This window comes from Salmo salar, chromosome ssa12 (genome assembly GCF_905237065.1).
Source record: "Salmo salar chromosome ssa12, Ssal_v3.1, whole genome shotgun sequence".
In the NCBI taxonomy this organism is placed as follows: Eukaryota; Metazoa; Chordata; class Actinopteri; order Salmoniformes; family Salmonidae; genus Salmo; species Salmo salar.
The window spans coordinates 50,925,031-50,945,620 of NC_059453.1; the positions used below are offsets into that span (position 1 = coordinate 50,925,031).

Sequence of the window (20,590 nt, forward strand, 5' to 3'; positions counted from 1 at the left end):
GTCTTCGTCAGAATACACACCCAGGACAGCTACTTCAATAACAAATGTTGGTTTGGTCCAAAATAATCCATCGTTATATCCGAATAGCGGCGTTTTGTTCGTATGCGTTCCAGACACTATCCGAAATAGTAAAGAAGTGTCACGCGCTTGGCGCAATTCGTGACAATAAAATTCTAAGTATTCCATGACCGTACTTTCGAAGCATGTCAACCGCTGTTTAAAATCAATTTTTACGACATTTTTCTCGTAGAAAAGCGATAATATTCCGACAGGGAATCTCCTTTTCGGCAAACAGAGGAAAAAATCCCAAAGGCGGGGGCGGTCGGGGTCACGCGCATAAGCTAGTGTCTCTTGATGGGCCACTTGAGAAAGGCGATAATGTGTTTCAGCCTGGGGCTGGAATGACGACATTCTGTTTTTTCCCGGGCTCTGAGCGCCTATGGACGACGTGGGAAGTGTCACGTTAGAGCAGAGATCCTTAGTAAATGATAGAGATGGAAAAGAAGTTCAACAAATGGTCAGACAGGCCACTTCCTGTAAAGGAATCTCTCAGGTTTTGACCTGCCATTTGAGTTCTGTTATACTCACAGACACCATTCAAACAGTTTTAGAAAATGTAGGGTGTTTTCTATCCATATGTAATAAGTATATGCATATTCTAGTTACTGAGTAGGAGTGGTAACCAGATTAAATCGGGTATGTTTTTTATCCAGCCGTGTCAATGCTGCCCCCTAGCCCTAACAGGATTTATACAATTGTTGGAAAAATTACTTGTGTCATGCACAAAGTAGATGTCCTAACCGACTTGCCAAAACTATAGTTTGTTAACAAGAAATATGTGGAGTGGTTGAAAAACGAATTTGAATGACTCCAACTTAAGTGTATGTAAACGTCCTCTTTAAAGTGAACTCTGGGGTAAAAAAAAAAAAGAAGCAAAATAACTCAACTCTCTTTGTATTCCAACCTGGTCTCAGAGCATGACGTATTATTCTGTACGTAAATCCTTTTAGTATGATATATTACTTTTCGTATGGTAAGGTATGTATTCATTTGTTGATGTCCATAATCCATTTCATATGATATGTTAGGAATTACAATTCATATTATATGTTACGAATTTTCTAAATGTACAAAGTTGCGAATTTGCTAAACGTATAATATGTTACGAATTCCAGCTTAGCTAGGTTATGGGTTAGGGTTAAAGGGTTAGGGTTAGGAGAAGGGAGAGCTAAAAGGGTTAGGGTTAGGAGAAGGGTTAGCTAAAAGGGGTAGGGTTAGAGGAAGGGTCAGCTAACATGCTAAGTAGTTGCAAAGTAGCAAAAAAGTAGTTGAAAAGTTGCTAATTAGATAAAATGCTAAAGTTGTCCTTGATGAGATGTGAACTTATGTAACCAGCAACCTTTGGGTTGCTAGACGGTCACATTATATGCTCCCGAGTGGCGCAGTGGTCTAAGGCACTTCCTCTCAGTGCAAGAGGTGTCACTGCAGTCCCTGGTTTGAATCCAGGCTGAATCACATCCGGCTGTGATTGGGAGTCCCAGAGGGCAGCGCACAATTGGCCCAGCGTAGTCCAGGTTTGGCCGGGGTAGGCCGTCATTGTAAATAAGAATTTGTTCTTAACTGACTTACCTAGTTAAATAAAGGTTAAATAAATATGCCTACCCATCCACCCCGACCAACCACCCTACTTTAATTTTAGCCTTAAACCTCCTAAATGTAAAGTCCCCATATTTTAGGACCCCATTTGATTTTTTTTTCTCATTTCAGTCTGGTATGAGAACGGTAGCCCCTATCTGCAAAAGCAGGGTGTCTGCGGAAAGCTGTGTATCTTGGCAATTGATCGGTGCCTTCAAATCTTTGGTATGACTTACTATCATATATGGCCATACAAATTTATAAGGGAAGGCCGAGCCGATGACCTCATTTCAAGATGGCTGCTACCTACATTCCGGTTAGCGTAGTGAAACAAACAAAAACACGTAATACGTTGATAGACACCGAAAGCCGGGACTCCACGTTGATACACGCCGAAAGCCGGGACTCCACAGATCATGAGGATATCTTATTTGTCTGCCTGTGACCTACCGTTATTGATCACCAGCCCCGAGAGTCAGAATGTTTATTTTACACAACGTTTTCACCAAATATCTTACAAGGTAATCTTCGATTTGGTCAATGTTATCTGATGATGTATGACTTAATGGCAACATCGAATGTCCACCGAGTGAATGTATCAAAAATATGATGTTGCCTGCTTACACACTGTAGTTATCCATATCTTCTGTATGTCCCCCGACACCACCACAATGTTTACGAGAGGTTGTTTTTGTAGAGATTTTGTTTTTATAGTGAACAATAACTTTTAGGCACATCCAGTGTGCAAAAACAGCGCAATTACCACAGTCGGACAATTTGGAGAGGTTGAAAGGACACTCGAACGTACCCTGGATACCCCATAACATCACCACAATGTTTGAGTGAGGTTGATATGGTAGAAATTGTGTTTTTATACTGAACAAATAGCATTTATGGATTGCAAATATGTAATAGCACTGGAATTATCACATTTACAGACAAACGCCACTTTGGAGAGGTTTAGGGAAACTTGGACATTTCCCATGACGACATCTGACACAAAATCTACATTTTGCCATTACATTTAAGAGGTTTTAAATAACCATCTATCTTATGTAACCATACCAAACATAACATATCATTCTCATTTGAGTGTCCCGGATTTAAGTTTACTATGTTACGTCTAGTCTATTAGAAAAGTCCATGTATTCACTGCCCTTGCCTTTGAATTATGACTTTTTTCATCTATTTTGTGGTCCGAGTCCTCTTTGAATACACATTGCTATGTTGAGAAAGGAACCAAGATATTTTTCCAAAATTCACTCAATGCACACTGTATATCTCCTTACATTTTGGAAGCTAATAGATTCCATTTAGTTAAAATACATAACTGTAATCAGAAGAGACTATTAGCATGTAAATATTATTGGTAACAGAATAAATAGCAGAAGAATACCGTCTGAAGTCGGTACAGCCGATCTGCCAACATCTGTCTGTAGCATCTGAACCGTTTGGGCTACACACTAATATTTGCACCCCTCTGTGCAAAGGTGCGACTCTCACGAACACGTACGTGTTGGTAGTTTTGCTCTAGGACGCCCACAGGCCTTACAATAATCGTCTGAAGGTCCCCGGGTACCAGTTGAAAAAAATGAATGGAAGTACTGTATATAGAGTATGGAGAATGTTTGATGGCAAAAATATGGGGTTAAATACATGTCAGAAAAACAAACTATTTTTATATATTTTGGGATACTTGAAAAAAATTCTAAATCATTTAGCTAAATCGTCCTTGGTATGACCTTAAAACAATTCCATATACTGTAGCTTAGTAGAACCCCCACCCAACCCCCGGCATAGACAGGGCTTAGACTCTGATGGGTTAAGTAGCCCATCATATGAATGTGGGTACAAAGCTGGATACCGGTAAACCTATGGCATATGGGTTAATTAGCCGGGTAGGTAGGATCAGATGATAAGATGATGTCCTTGCCATTTTTTGTGAGTAAAGAAACAAAAAAAATGGTGTGTGTGAGTGTTTGGAGGGTTGTGGCAGACCCAATAAACAAAAAAAACTATGATGATTAGTGAGCTTTGTCCATTTACTTTTGTCGAGCATGGATGGGCAATCTAATCTGGGCCTTGTTTCCTTGCTGCGATGGAACTTAAGCATTACGATGATTGTACAAGATACTTTGTTATTTACGAGCCAACTTTTTAAATAGTGTTTCCCAAACAAGCACAGAGTGAACCTGTAAGTGCCACAGCTAAAAGCATTGTTGGGGCCGTATTCGGTTTTTCACATGATTCCGTTGGGGGAGCTGTCCAGCTCACTAGTGCTGAAATCGATGCAGCTTGCATCATATGAAAACACAACTAATAGCCCACATGAAACGTAGGATAGACCTATACATTTCACAGAATTGTTTTTATGAATTAAAATAAATAACACCATAATATACATTTTCGTCATGTAATGTTCAAAGATTTCAAGATTTGAACCCCGGGCGTATTCTTGCCTCCACAGTGCTTTTAGCACACTGCACCTCAATAGATCTGTCGTCTCCGATAGTTTCCTTTTATACAGTAACTAACCCTCTACCTCACACATCCTCTCGGGGGAGCCTGTATTTTTTAAGAATAGCCACATCATTGTGAGTCTGCAATGGGCTCAGGTTGGTGTGAATATGCGCATTATATACACCAACCGACTGTGCGGATCGATAATTTGAAATACACAGCATTTGGAAAGTATTCAGACCCCTTGACTTTTTCCACATTTTGTTACGTTACAGCCTTATTCACAAATGTATTAAATCGTTTTATTCCCCTGATCAATCTACACATAACACCCCATAATGACAAAGCAAAAACAGGTTTTTAGAATTTGTGTGCCTGTATTTTTAACATTGACTATTTTTTGTTCTTTGGATTATATACGAGGATTCAGCACCCAATCTAAGTTTATATAAAGTGGAGTCAAGCACGTTGTTTATCTTTTCATTAAATATTACATTATATAGATCCTATAAATTACCCAAATTAAACATGTATCATCGTATGATCATGCCCATTCACACAAAACACAAATTGTTTTAGAATGATATCTTCTGAGGTAAGGCAGAAAAGAAGCCTAACAACGCACTTTGGCTGCTCTACGAGTGGTCTGGATCACTTATAGATGAGCAAAAGTTTTTAAGAGCCACTTTAGTAACGAAGGCTCTGAGAAACACATTGGCTACGAAAGATACACTGTACATCATAATATGGTTCTAACGATGATCCTAACTCTACGAAGGCTCTGAGAAACGAGGCCCTGGTCTGTTTCCCAAATGATGGGAATCCCATAGGATCGCAGTTTAGAATATGAACCTTTTACAGCTGTATCTAAAGTAACCCATTAAAAGTTGAGCCATTAAAGTACAGCTGGTCTATTAGACTTCATGGTTTACATTTGAAGAGTGATAACAAGGTGTCACAAGGGAAAATCAATGTTAGGTGACACCGATAGCTATATGTCCAAGGTGACACAATAAATCGACTCACCAGTGCAGGAGCGTTGACGACAGACAGGTTGTAGCCATATAGATAAGATGACCCAAGGGCACCAAAGAACGCTGCATTCACCAGACAGGCAGTGATGCGCTGTGGCAAAAAAAAAACACATACCACATTAAAGCCATTTCAGAGGTCATGTCATTGTACAGTTGCATTTCATATACAATCCAATCAAGGTCAGAGTGAGACCCAGGCATATTCTTACAAGGACAATCCATTGATGTATCTGGGCCTCCCTGTACGTCCTAGAGAGAGAATGTTACTGCTTCAAAAACAACCATCAGGTCAATTCAATGCCAACATGTGCAATGTGACAAGGGTTAGGGCATGTTGAGTAGAGAGATCAGCTGTATGTGTATGAGAATAAAATATTCCAATATTGTATTACTGTGACAGGATACAGTGTAAGGATGATTAAACCTTGCAGCTTTTACAAACGTATCCAGTTATAGCTAAATAAAGCACAGTTAGCCTAAAGCTCTTCATTATATTGTTATCTCAATTTAATCAGTGGATCATTAGGCTACATCACAACCTTTTGGCTGCTTAATCATTCTGGGTAACCCACTCCTTACAGCCATGTTAGGGGTGGCAGGTAGCCTCGTGGTTAGAGTGTTAGGCCAGTAACCTAAAGGTTGCTGGATCGAATCCCAGAGACGACAAGGTACAAATCTGTTGTTCTGCACCTGAACAAGGCAGTTGACCCACTGTTGCCCGGTAGGCCCTCATTGAAAATAAGAATTTGTTCTTAACTGACTTGCCTAGTTAAATAAAACAAATAATGTTTAAATCCCTATAGAGATTAAACAACTACAAACTAATCCTAACAGTGGATGAGTCACTCTTTTGATTATTGCACAGGTACAATAGATTGGTGGTTATATATTTATCTTTGCATAATACAAATGAAAAGGTTCCTCACAGTCATTCGATCAGCAAGTGAAACTCCAGAGAAATATTTGCAGCAAATAAAATCGTTGCTCCTCTGTTTTTGACTGAACTCAAATTAATTTCCCACGCCTTCTTCATCTCTAAGAACAATACTCATCTACTGTATGAGCAGAAATATGTCTGCATCTCATGAGGATGAATGGATTTAGATCCGGGGTTAAAATGCATTGTGTCATTCACCAAGGCAACCAGCCTCTACTGTGGGTGACTCAACAAGATCAAGGCACAGTGTAGTACAAAGAGCCATTGTGAGGAAGGAGGAGAGTGGTAACAAGTGCACTTGGGCTAATATTTCAATTGGATCTGACAGAGAATTTCTAGAAGTGTATGGAATTCAATTACATTCCAATAGAAGGTTCAGAATCTGTTCATGTTTTTCTCATTACAGTTAACTAATTTATTGTCAAAATGTTGCTTGTGGTTGCAATATAATTAAGCAACGAGTAATTGCTTCACTGCAACATGGGAATAGATGTTTCTAATGTGACTGTTGCATCAAAAAAAGAAACCCTGCTTGCTGAGGGGGGGAGAAGTTTAAATACGTTCATTACTGGACACTTAGCCAATTACATTCTCCATTGACTATGAGTTACATTTTCAAATTAAAACACAATTTGCAGCGCTTCAACATTTTGGGGTTGCCCATCATTACAGAGCATTATTGAAACTTATTTAATTCATTTGGGCCTAGTATTATATTATGATTATAACGTGATCTTGATTTTACTTTTCACTGTAAAGGCAGTTGCAGGGCTACACATTGGAGGAAACGATTGACTGTCTATAACATCCCGGTAATTAGTGCAATAATAACCTGCGATAAAAGAGGCGGGACACGTATAATTGTTGCATGTGTAAAAGGTTTTATTCTCTGTGTTATAGCTAGTAGATAAGGATAACACCAACACAGCTGTCTGGGTGGAGCTGAGTAATGTTAGCTAGCTATATTATTTGCTGTCTGCACGTAGCTATTGAAAAGGAAAACACCATGAATACTCGTTTTACAAAAGGGGAAAAAAACAGCATACCGTTAGCTAAAGTGCTAGGTAGCTAAGCTGCATTGCTAGTAAATTGCTCAAAACACAGAGAGCTAACGCAGCTCGTGCTCAAGATTACAGGGAACATTCCATTAAACTTGTGTACGAAACATTCAAAAACAGAATTCCAACATAAATAAAGTTGACGATATTGTATCTATATTTAGTGGAAATATTGTGATATTTATAAAATGTTGTAACAGCATAAACAGAGCCGATAAAGACATAAGCCTACCTTTCTCCAACATGTGCAGAAGGAAAGAGAACGTATAATGGGCGATACAAGAGGTTCAAGGCGGGAAATGGATCAAACCATTCTACAGTTTTTGAAAGACAATTTCTTATACCAGCTCTGATAAATTCATCTGACAGATAAATATTTGCATGGATTTTATAAATAATAGACCAACATAGTCACGGTAAAATAACATGGCAATACCAAATATACCGAAACAAAATAACACCTAAAGTGACCTGATTGACCAGTCCATCAATCACCAGCCAAATCAAAAGAAAGCCATACCTCTGGTGTGATTTTGTAGACTGCAGGGGACCACTAGGAAGGGTGGATGGTATGGTAGGTTGGAGGGGTTGTTTGTTATAATTTAAAATTACCCCCAAAAATAAAATGGACAAAATGGAATAGCTTTTCAGTGACCAGTCTGAAATGCTGTAAATTAGAAAAAAAATTATATGCTTATGGTAAAATTAACTGTACTGTTTTAAATGGCACATTGAACATGTATTTATTTCACAGTGGGTTACAGAAATAGATTCCATTGTGTAAATTACCATAAAAGACAGTGGTGTTGTATTAGCCTGACAGCGTTACACTCATTGATACTAAAGTGTTGGACAAATAAAAAGTCACTTAAAGAAGTGTAGAGAAAACCTTAGTTCACAAAGCAAAAGTTGCAAGCATTCTGAAGAAGGCCAGAATGGGTGAAACTTGTCACGGGTGTCGTAGGATGTAGACCAAAACACAGCAGGAAAATGTATACTCATCTTCTTATTAGTGAAGAAGGGAAAACCACGTATACAAAATGAACTAGACAGTCTCATCAGGCATACAGCAAAACATGAAACAATCTCCCACAAACCCCAAAACAAACACACTCCTAAATATAGGACCTTCAATCAGAGGCAACGATAGACAGCTGCCTCCAATTGAAGGCCCCAATCCCGATGACCTAAACATAGAAATACAATACCGTAGCACAGACATAGAACTAACAACATAGAACTAACCAAAAAACCCCGGACCAATAAATCAAATACCCCTCTACATGAACACATACTCAAACACACCCTGAACCACATAAAACAAATACCCCCTGCCACGTCCTGACCAAACTATAAGAACAAATAACCCCTTTACTGGTCAGGACGTGACAAAACTTCAATGATTTCCATTCTTTTTGAATGGGATTGAGTATCAGACAAGAAAATAGACATATGCTAAAATGTAAATGAACAAATTGTTACCAGGTGATTAATCTCTATTAACCCAGAAGTTACATTTTTTGTAAATTGGTCAGCTGTGTGATTAACTTGCCCACGGAAGACTATCATGTGATATAATTCTTTATCCTCCGATATTCTATTTATTTTTAGGGTGCTGCATTGACAATCACAACTGTCAAAGATGACACTCACAATTGGCAAAGATGGTGAGCAGCAGGGCACAGACTTATGCTAAGTGCTTGAAATGCTCTAAGGCTTCTAAGAAACATGATTCCTCTGGTGGAATCAGCACTTCCAAGGCCTTTACAAGGCCTTTCCCAACAATGGAAAAGAGAAACAATAACGAGGCTATATACAGTGGCTTGCGAAAGTATTCACCCCCTTGGCATTTTTCCTATTTTGTTGCCTTACAACCTGGAATTCAAATAGATTTTTTGGGGGTTTGTATCATTTGATTTACACAACATGCCTACCACTTTCAAGATGCAAAATATATGAAAATTGTGAAATAAACAAAAAAATATGTTTAAAAAAAAAAAAAAGAAAACTTGAGCGTGCATGACTATTCACCCCCCCCCCAAAGTCAATACTTTGTAGGGCCACATTTTGCAGCAATTACAGTTGCAAGTCTCTTGGGGTATGTCTCTATAAGCTTGGCACATCTAGCCACTGGTATTTTTGCCCACTCTTCAAGATAAAACTGCTCCAGCTCCTTCAAGTTGGATAGGTTCCACTGGTGTACAGTCATCTAAGTCGTACCACAGATACTCAATTGGATTGAGGTCTGGGCAGGGCTTTTTTTATTTTTTATTTCACCTTTATTTAACCAGGTAGGCTAGTTGAGAACAAGTTCTCATTTGCAACTGTGACCTTGCCAAGATAAAGCAAAGCAGCTCGACACATACAACACAGAGTTACATATGGAATAAACAAACATACAATCAATAATACAGAAGAAAAATCTATATACAGCATGTGCAAATGAGGTAGGATAAGAGAGGTAAGGCAACAAATAGGCCATGGTGGCAAAGTAATTACAATATAGCAATTAAACACTGGAATGGTAGGATGTGCAGAAGATGAATGTGCAAGTTGAGATACTGGGGTGCAAAGGAGCAAGATAAATAAATAAATACAGTATGGGGATGAGGAAGATTGGATGGGCTATTTACAGATGAGCTATGTACAGGTGTAGTGATCTGTGAGCTGCTCTGACAGCTGGTGCTTAAAGCTAGTGAGGGAGGTAAGAGTCTCCAGCTTCAGAGATTTTTGCAGTTCGTTCCAGTCATTGGCAGCAGAGAACTGGAACGAGAGGCGGACAAAGGAAGAATTGGCTTTGGGGGTGACCAGTGAGATATACCTGCTGGAGCGTGTGCTACGGGTGGGTACTGCTATGGTGACCAGTGAGCTGAGATAAGGCAGGGCTTTACCTAGCAGAGACTTGTAGATGACCTGGAGCCAGTGGGTTTGGCGACGAGTATGAAGCGAGGGCCAGCCAATGAGATCATACAGGTCGCAGTGGTGGGTTGTATATGGGGCTTTGGTGACAAAACGGATGGCACTGTGATAGACTGCAGCCAATTTGTTGAGTAGAGTGTTGTAGGCTATTTTGTAAATGACATCGCCGAAGTCAAGTATCGCTATGATGGTCAGTTTTACGAGGGTATGTTTGGCAGCATGAGTGAAGGATGCTTTGTTGTGAAATAGGAAGCCGATTCTATATTTAATTTTGGATTGGAGATGTTTAATGTGAGTCTGGAAGGAGAGTTTACAGTCTAACCAGACACCTAGGGATTTGTCGTTGTCCACATATTCTAAGTCAGAACCGTCCAGAGTAGTGATGCTGGATGGGCGGGCAGGTGCGGGCAGCGATCGGTTGAAGAGCATGCATTTAGTTTTACTTGCATTTAAGAGCAGTTGGAGGCCACGGAAGGAGAGATGTATGGCATTGAAGCTCATCTGGAGGTTAGTTAACACAGTGTCCAACGAAGGGCCAGAGGTATACAGAATGGTGTCGTCTGGGTAGAGGTGGATTCAAAGAATCACCAGCAGCGAGTGCTACATCCTTGATGTATACAGAGAAGAGAGTCGGCCCGAGAATTGAACCCTGTGGCACCCCCATAGAGACTGCAAGAGGTCTGGACAATAGGCCCTCCGATTTGACATACTGAACTCTATCGGAGAAGTAGTTGGTGAACCAAGCGAGGCAATCATTTGAGAAACCAAGGCTGTTGAGTCTGCCAATAAGAATGTTGTGATTGACAGAGTCGAAAGCCTTAGCCAGGTCGATGAATCCGGCTGCACAGTAATGTCTCTTATCGATGGCGGTTATGATATCGTTTAGGACCTTGAGCGTGGCTGAGGTGTACCCATGACCAGCTCGGAAACCAGATTGCATAGCAGAGAAGGTACGGTGAGATTCGAAATAGTCGGTAATCTGTTTGTTAACTTGGCTTTCAAAGACCTTAGAACGGCAGGGTAGAATAGATATAGGTCTGTAGCAGATTGGGTCTAGAGTGTCTCCCCCTTTGAAGAGGGGGATGATCGCAGCAGCTTTCCAATCTATGGGAATCTCAGACGATACGAAAGAGAGGTTGAACAGGCTAGTAATAGGGGTTGCAATAATTTCAGCAGATCATTTTAGAAAGAGAGGATCCAGATTGTCTAGCCCGACTGATTTGTAGGGGTCCAGATTTTGCCGCTCTTTCAGAACATCAGCTATCTGGATTCGGGTGAAGGAGAAGTGGGGGAGGTTTGGGTGAGTTGCTGTGGGGAGTGCAGGGCTGTTGACCGGGGTAGGGGTAGCCAGGTGGAAAGCATGGCCAACCATAGAAAAATGCTTATTGAAATTCTCAATTATTGTGGATTTATCGGTGGTGACAGTGTTTCCTAGCCTCAGTGCAGTGGGCAGCTGGGAGGAGGTGCTCTTATTCTCCATAGACTTTACAGTGTCCCAGAACTTTTTTTGAGTTTGTACTACAGGATGGAAATTTCTGTTTGCAAAAGCTAGCCTTAGCTTTCCTAACTGCCTGTGTATATTGGTTCCTAACTTCCCTAAAAAGTTACATATCATGGGGGCTATTCGATTCTAATGCAGAACGCCACAGGATGTTTTTGTGCTGATCAAGGGCAGACAGTTCTGGAGTGAACCAAGGGCTATATCTATTCATAGTTCTACATTTTTTGAATGGAGCATGCTTATTTAAGATGGTGAGGAAGGCACTTTTAAAGAACAACCAGGCATCCTCTACTGACGGGATGAGGTCAATGTCATTCCAGGATACCCCGGCCAGGTCAATTAGAAAGGCCTGTTCGCATAAGTGTTTTAGGGAGCGTTTGACAGTGATGAGGGGTGGTCGTTTGACCGCAGACCCATTACGAATGCAGGCAATGAGGCAGTGATCGCTGAGATCTTGATTGAAGACAGCAGAGGTGTATTTGGAGAGCGAGTTAGTTAGGATGATATCTATGAGGGTGCCCGTGTTTACGGATTTGGAGTTGTACCTGGTAGGTTCATTGATCATTTGTGTGAGATTGAGGGCATCAAACTTAGATTGTAGGATGGCCGGGGTGTTAAGCATGTCCCAGTTTAGGTAACCTAGCAGCACGAGCTCAGAAGATAGATGGGGAGCAATCAATTCACATATGGTGTCCAGGGCACAGCTGGGAGCAGAAGGTGGTCTATAGCAAGCGGCAACGGTGAGAGACTTGTGTCTGGAAAGGTGAATTTTTAGAAGTAGAAGCTCGAATTGTTTTGGTACAGACCTGGATAGTTTGACAGAACTCTGCAGGCTACCGCCCCCTTTAGCAGTTCTATCTTGGCGGAAAATGTTATAGTTAGGGATGGAAATTTCTGGGTTTTTGGTGGTTTTCCTAAGCCAGGATTCAGACACGGCTAAGACATCCGGGTTGGCAGAATGTGCTAAAGCAGTGAATAAAGCTAACTTAGGGAGTAGACTTCTAATGTTAACATGCATGAAACGAAGGCTTTTACGGTTACAGAAGTCAACAAATGAGAGCACTTGGGGAGTAGGAGTGGAGATAAACACTGCAGGTCCTGGATTAAGCTCTACATCACCAGAGGAACAGAGGAGAAGTAGGATAAGGGTACGGCTAAAGGCTAAAAGAACTGGCCGTCTAGCACTTTCGGAACAGAGAGTAAAGGGAGCAGGTTTCTGGGTACGATAGCATAGATTCAAGGCATAATGTACAGACAAAGGTATGGTAGGAAGAGAGTACATTGGAGGTAAACCTAGGCATTGAGTAATGAAGAGAGAGATATAGTCTCTAGAGACGTTTAAACCAGGTGATGTCAACGCATATATGGGAGGTGGAACAACATGGTTGGTTAAGGCATATTGAGCAGGGCTATAGGCTCTACAGTGAAATAAGACAGTAATCACTAACCAGGACAGTAATGGACAAGGCATAGTGATATTAGGGAGAGGCATGCGTAGCCAAGGGATCGTATGGGTCCAGTGAGTGGTTGGGCTGGCTGGGGACACGGCGATTCAGACAGTTAGCAGGCCGGGGCTAGCAAGCTAGCAGTTAGCAGGCCAGGGCTAGCAAGCTAGCATAAGGACCTTAGAGGGACGTCGCGATGGGGGAAAAGTCTGTTTTTGCCTCCTTGTGAGGTGACGTCGATAGACCAGTCGTGGAGTTAGTAGGGTTCCAAGTAGCAGAGGGGTCCAAGTCCAATTGGCAAAATGGGTATAGTGGTCCAAGAAACTGGCCGGTGGATCAGCTAACAGTCCAATATGCTATAGATAGCTAGCAGGGGACGTCGCGCCTGAGGGGCCTGTTGGGATCCTCGGGCAGATTATGTCGGTATTCCAGTCGTGAAGGATCAGCAGGGTTCCGTGCCCCATACTGGCAGTAGAAAGGGTCCGGATATTGTAGCCAAGGAGTGGGCTTCAGGAGTAGCCCAGGAGCCCTAGCCGGGAGATGGGTCTAGCATGGGCTAGCCCCAGGCTAGTTGGTGCTTGCTCCGGGACGGAAACGTTAGCCAGGAGTAGTCAACCCGGGTTGTGGTTAGCTAGCTGCCATGATCCAGATGAAAGGGTTCAGAGTTCGCGGTAGGTATCCGGGGATATGGAGAGAAAAATATGTCCGGTATGCTCTGGTTTGAAATGCGTTGTACGAACTGGTGAGAGCTTTCCGAGCTAAAGGTTACCTGACTGATAGTTGATAGCTAGTTAGCTAGCTAACTTCAGTTGAGGTATTCCAGTTCGGAGGTAAATAGAAATACTTTATAAAAAAAACAGATCCACACCACATTGGGTGAGGCGGGTTGCAGGAGAGTATTTTGAAGTTGAGGTTTAGGAAAAATATTAAAAAGAATGCGAAGAAAAAAATATATACATGGGACGAGACAAGACAAAGAAAAAGACGTCTGACTGCTACGCCATCTTGGAATTTGACTAAACCATTCCAAGACATTTAAATGTTTCCCCTTAAACCACTCGAGTGTTGCTTTATCAGTATGCTTAGGGTCATTGTCCTGCTGGAAGGTGAACCTCCATCCCAGTCTCAAGTCTCTTGAAGACTGGAACAGGTTTCCTTCAAGAATTTCCCTGTATTTAGCGCGATCCATCATTCCTTCAATTCTGACGAGTTTCCCAGTCCCTGCCGATGAAAAACCTACCCACTGCATGATGCTGTCACCACCATGCTTCACTGTGGGGATAGTGTTCTCAGTGTGATGGAAGGTGTTGGGTTTGCGCCAGACACCGTTTTCCTTGTTGGCCAAAAAGCTCAATTTTAGTCTCATCTAACCAGAGTACCTTCTTCCATTTGTTTGGGGAGTCTCCCACATGCCTTTTTGGTAAACACCAAACGTGTTTGCTTCTTTTTTCTTTAAAACTTCTTCGGGATCGGTGTCCCTTCCACAGGACGGTTGAGCTAATGTAGGCTAATGCGATTAGCATGAGGATGTAAGTAACAAGAACATTTCCCAGGACATCTGATATTGGCAGAAAGCTTAAATTCTCGTTAATCTAACTGCTCTGTCCAATTTTCAGTAGCTATTACAGTGAAATAATACAGTGAAAGAATATGATGCTATTGTTTGAGGAGAGTGCACTATTTTGAACATGAAAAGTTATTAATAAACAAATTAGGCACATTTAGGTAGTCTTGATACAACATTTTGCCACTCTCCTGTAAAGCCCAGCTCTGTGGAGTGTACGGCTTAAAGTGGTCCTATGGACAGATACTCCAATCTCCGCTGTGGATCTTTGCAGCTCCTTCACGGTTATCTTTGGTCTCTTTGTTGCCTATGATTAATGCCCTCCTTGCCTGGTCCGTGAGTTTTGGTGGGCGGGCCTGTCTTGGCAGGTTTGTTGTGGTGCCATATTCTTTCCATTTTTTAATAATGGATTTAATAGTGCTCCGTGAGATGTTCAACGTTCCGGATATTTTTTTATAACCCAACCCTGATCTGTACTTCTCCACAACTTTGTCCCTGACCTGTTTGGAGAGCTCCTTGGTCTTCATGGTGCCGCTTGTGTCACGCCCTGACCTTAGAGAGCCTTTTTTATTCACTATTTTGTTAGAAGAGGGTGTGACTTGGGTGGGAATATCTATGTTTCTATTTCTTTGTTGGCCTAGTATGGTTCCCAATCAGAGGCAGCTGTTTATCGTTGTCTCTGATTGGGGATCATACTTAGGCAGCCCTTTTTCCCACCTGTGATTGTGGGATCTTGTTTTTGTGTAGTGCCTGTGAGCACAACATTACTTTACGTTTTGTTTGCGTCTGTATTTGTTTTGGTGAGTTTCATTTATTAAATGATGTGGAACTCTACGCACGCTGCGCCTTGGTCTCATTCCAACAACGGGCGTAACAGCTTGCTTGGTGGTGCCCCTTGCTTAGTGGTGTTGCAGACTCTGGGGTCTTTCAGAACAGGTGTATATATACTGAGATCATGTGACAGATCGTGTGACACTTAAAGTCCACCTGTGTGCAATCTAACTAATTATGGGACTTCTGAAGGTAATTGGTTGCACCAGATCTTATTTAGGGGCTTCATAGCAAACGGGGTGAATACATATGCACGCACCACTTTTCCATTTTAGTTTTTTTGAAACAAGTAATTTTTTTCATTTCCCCAATTTGGACTATTTTGTGTATGTCCATTACATGAAATCCAAATAAAAATATTTAAATTACAGGTTGTAATGCAACAAAATAGGAAAAATGCCAAGGGGGGTGAATATTTTTGCAAGGCACTGTACATGGAGCACAGGTACTGAGTCAATGTCAAGGGGCATGAGGTAATTGAGGTATTTGAGGTAATATGCCTTCATAAAGTATTCACACCCTTTGACATTTTCCACATGTTGTTGTACTACAGCCTGATTTTATAATTGATTAAATTTTGATTTTTTTGGGTCACTGGCCTACACACAACAACAGTAACCCATAACGTCAAAATGGAATTCTATTTTTCGAAATTTTTACAAATTAATTACAAATGAAAAGCTGAAATGTCTTGAGTTCAACCCCATTCTTATGGCAAGCCTAAATACATTCAGGAGTAAAAATGTACTTAAATGAAATAAGTTGCATGGACTCACTCTGTGTGCAATAATAGGGAATATCCCTTTGAGCATGGTGAAGTTATTAATTACAATTTGGATGGTGTATCAATATACCCGGTCACTAAAACGATACAGGCGTCTTTCCTAACTCAGTTGCCAGAGAGGAAGGAAACCGCTCAGGGATTTCACCATGAGGCCAATTGGGACTTTAAAACAGTTTAATGGCTGTGATAAGAGAAAACTGAGGGTGGATTACTCCACAATACTAACCTAATTGACAGAGTGAAAAGAAGGAAGCCTGTACAGAATAAAAATATTACAAAACATGCATCCTGTTTGCAACAAGGCACAAAAGTAATACTGCAAAAAATATGGCAAAGCAACAAACTTTTTGTCCTGAATACAAAGTGTTGTATTGGATTTGCCCCAAACATAATACTGAGTACCACTCTCCATATTTTCAAGCAAGGACTGGGGAGTTTTACAGGATAAAAAAGAAATGTAATGGAGTTAAGCACAGGCAAAATCCTAGAGGAAAACCTGGTTCAGTCTGCTTTCCACCAGACACTGGGAAATTAATTCACCTTTCAGCAGGACAATAACCTAAAACACAAGGCCAAATCTACACTGGAGTTGTTTACCATGAAGACAGTGAATGTTTCTGAGTGGCCGAGTTACAATTTTGACTTAAATCTACTTGAAAAACTATGGCAAGACCTAAAGATGGTTGTCTAGCAATGATCAACAACCAATTTGACAGAGCTTGAACAATTCTGAGAAGAATGTTGCAAAATTCATGTTGATAGCTCTTACAGACTTAGAAAGACTCGCAGCTGTAATCGCTGCTAAAGGTGCTTCTACAAAGTATTGACTCAGGGGTGTTAATACTTATGTAAATTAAATATTTCTGTATTTAATTTTCAATACATTTGCTAACATTTCTAAATACCTGTTTTCACTTTGTCATTATGGGGTGTTGTGTGTAGATGGGTGAGGAAAAAAAATCGATTTAATCCATTTTGAGTTCAGGCTGTAACAACAAAATGTGTATTAAGTCAAAGGGTATGAATACTTTCTGAAAGCACTGTGGGTAGGGGTATAAGTGACTAGGCAATTGTGTGTGTGTGTGTTGGAGTGTCAGTGTAGTATGTGTGAGTGTGTGGGTACAGTCCAGTGAGTGTGCATAGAGCACGTTGTACATTAAGGAATATCTGTCTGGGTCCATCCGGATCACACATGGTAATATAGCTTCTTAAAACAGGTGGTTATGTAACCAGCTATTAGAAACACTCTGAACTGTGGATAATCCACACCACATCACATCCAATATCTGATTAGCCCATGTAAGTGGGTCATGGTGGAGAAGAATCCGAATGAACCTTGTTATCCAAAGTGTACTGTAATATGACATAGGTCATTGAGATTACGTGTAAACGTACAGTGCCTTCAGAAAGTAGTCACACCCCTTGACTTTTCCACATTTTGTTGTGTTACAGCCTGAATTTAAAATTGATTGTCACTGGCCTACACACAATAAATACCCCATAATGTCAAAGTGGAATTCAGTTTTTTGAAATTTTTACAAATTAATAGAAAATGAAAAGCTGATATGTCTTGAGTCAGTAAGTATTCAACACCTTTGTTATTGCAAATCTAAAAAGTCACATAATAAGTTGCATGGACTCACTTGTTGTGCAATAATAGTGTTTAACATGATTTCTAATGACTACCTCATCTCTGTACCCCACACATAAAATTCAGGCTGTAACACAACAAAATGTGGAAAAAGTCAAGGGGTGTTAAGACTTTCTGAAGACACTGTACAACAATGACCCACATTGGTGTGAGGTACACCCATAACCTCACACATGAATGATTGAAAAACAATGATTGCACAACATGGTGATAAGCGACCATGTGCTAAGCCATAAACGAAGATACAGTATGACTCCTTTGAAAAGATCCAGAAATTACCAACTAACCTTTTCTGTTGACTTCTTGTGGTCTGGTTCAGTACTTTCGATGTTGTTCGTTTCAGGATCTTCGGTTTGCTCTCGCATTTCCATGTTTTACTTCTAAGACACTGAAATGACACTGAAGTCAAATGTGGCATTATTCATACTGTTCAAAGGAGTATGTATGGAGACAAGCAGTGTGGTAAGGAAAGTGATTTTAGGGAAGTAGCTTGTGACTCAGTCTGTAAAGAGGAAAACTACTGTGCTGATATTAAATTAATTAAACATCAGCTTCACCCACACTAACTCTGTATAAAATGCAGATCATGAGGTGGATAAGTGCAAGAAGTTTCTATTCGATCAAACCAGGAAGTTTCCAGGTGAAGATAAAACACTTTTCCTGACCTGTGAGCATGCACAATTGAATCAATTTCCTTCAAAAAGAAAATGGATAGTATGTGCAACCGGAACAAAAAGAAACGCAACTGGATACTAGCTCAGACATAATTGCTCACAGCAATGGCAGGAGAAAGATATTGTGCTTTCCTTAGCCTGGAAATGTCAAGAAGCCATTTTTGATAACTCTTTCCCTATGAGATCCGGGGCCTTCTGGTTTTTTTTGTGCTAGGTCTAAATCAGTCCCTGGTTAGAGGGTAACAATGGAAAAAAGCAATGGAACTGGCTTCGAGGTCCAGAGATGAGTTTGAGTGACCTAGACTGTATAACACGGTTCTAAAAATAACCAACTGAACCACACAATCCTTGGTTACTCTGTGGTTGACAAGTTATGGATGACGAAAGAGAGGTAAAGTCAGTCTGCCATCTGGTGGTGGACAGTATATTGCACTTATCATAGTTCCTTCCTGCCAGACTAGGGGTGGAATTGATTCATGAATTCTACATGGGAGGTGTAAGCCTCCAATTCTGCTTCCCATCACTTCCCTGTAATTGGTTTTTGATGCGCACCATCATCTGTCTTTACACCCATGCTGCTAGACAGCCTGGGATGTTTACGACAACTCTAAATCCAACTTGCTTTATACTGATACTCAAAGAATAAGCATTCATTGGATATAACATCCCATCCTCAACAACCTTGCCCTGACAAGACTGTGTATTTACAGGTAGATTCCACGAAATGACATTGCCACAAGCAGCCCGGCAGATATTGAGATGAGCGAGATCTAAGACTTCGCTCTCAGTCACACAGTACCTGCTAGGGTTTACTTCACTCTCCTACGGCGTGGGAACCACAGGACAAAAACAGCTCAACGCTCTTACAGTAGTTGAGGAAATTGACCCAATATGCTGTTTACTTTCTGCATCTTCGCCAGATTGCTGAGCGTACTTTTAATATAAGCCACATTGTTTAAATAACTGTTTAAATAACTGATAAGAATAGGAAAATAACTATTCAGTTACTCTGTAGTGACTCCGACCTACATGGAACATAGAGGGAATGATAGCCAATGGTAGGTAGGCAGGAATTCTGAGTTAGATGCATGGTGTATCGAATTAGGAATCAGCCCATCAATTGTATAAAAAAAACATAGGCTTTTAATGGACATTTTTTTGCATATACATTCTTTTTTTAGTAGTCAAATACAATCTAAAGTAACTTTTGGTTTGTGTACTGTTAAAATACTATTTGGTCTCCTCCTCACATCCATCAAATTTTAAGAATGACATGCGTATTTAGGCTACTTATTGCCCTAGTATTAGCACCCATATCTTGCCTCAATAAGCCCACACTTTGCATCGGCTTCCTCCATTGGGCCCATTTTGGTCCAAATATGAGCTCCTGGCACTGGTCCAATGTGTATTGCCTCCCTACACCAATTTTAAAAATGTATTTTATGTATTATATAGGGTACCAGGGGGTAACTAGCCCCCCCTCGTGTAATTCACCTTAAGACCACAAAATGTCACCAAATTATTTCCCCAAAACTTTCCCTGGCTGCCACTGCTCAACAAAAAATGTCATCTGTGTCATCACAACTTTTGGAGTGGTTTTAACAAAACGATTTTGTGGTAAGTTGATTAAAAAATATATGCATTTTGAAAATGTTGCAGATATATTCCAATGAAGTTAGATCTATAATTGTTTAAATATACAAGAAGGAAAGCCTGAAGATAAATAATCCACATGTTTAGAGACAAAAATGTAGATAATTTATGATTAAAGTAGTAATAGGTTGGATGAGTGTGTTGGGGGAAACTCGCCTCCCCTTCCTAGGGGGTAACTGGCCATGAATGTGTCTGACATAAAATACATACAAAAATATAATGTAACTTAATTGCAGTTGTAAATGCTTCCACTGGTGACTGATAGCTTTACAGTTAATGTTACTTTATAGTCTTTTAGCTATTTTACATAGCATTTTATGTCATATGCAGTGCATTCAGAAAGTATTCAGACCCCTTGACTTTTTCCACATTTTGTTATGTTACAGCCTTTATTCTAAAATGGATTAAATAAAATAAAATGTCAATAATCTATACACAATACCC

At 40.6% G+C, this 20,590-nt stretch overlaps 1 protein-coding gene across 3 annotated transcripts in view; it reads right to left on the reverse strand.

Annotated features, from left to right (window-relative positions):
• slc2a9l2 (solute carrier family 2 member 9, like 2) overlaps window positions 1-20,590 on the reverse strand; it is a 243,642-nt gene that overhangs the window by 205,352 nt on the left and 17,700 nt on the right. For all 3 annotated transcript variants that reach the window (XM_014131731.2, XM_014131730.2, NM_001140649.1), the window contains 2 exon segments: window positions 18,107-18,218; window positions 5,122-5,220 (listed from right to left, as the gene is read on the reverse strand). In XM_014131731.2, coding sequence (XP_013987206.1) covers window positions 5,122-5,220; window positions 18,107-18,190 — 183 coding nt within the window. In that variant the 5' untranslated portion in view covers window positions 18,191-18,218.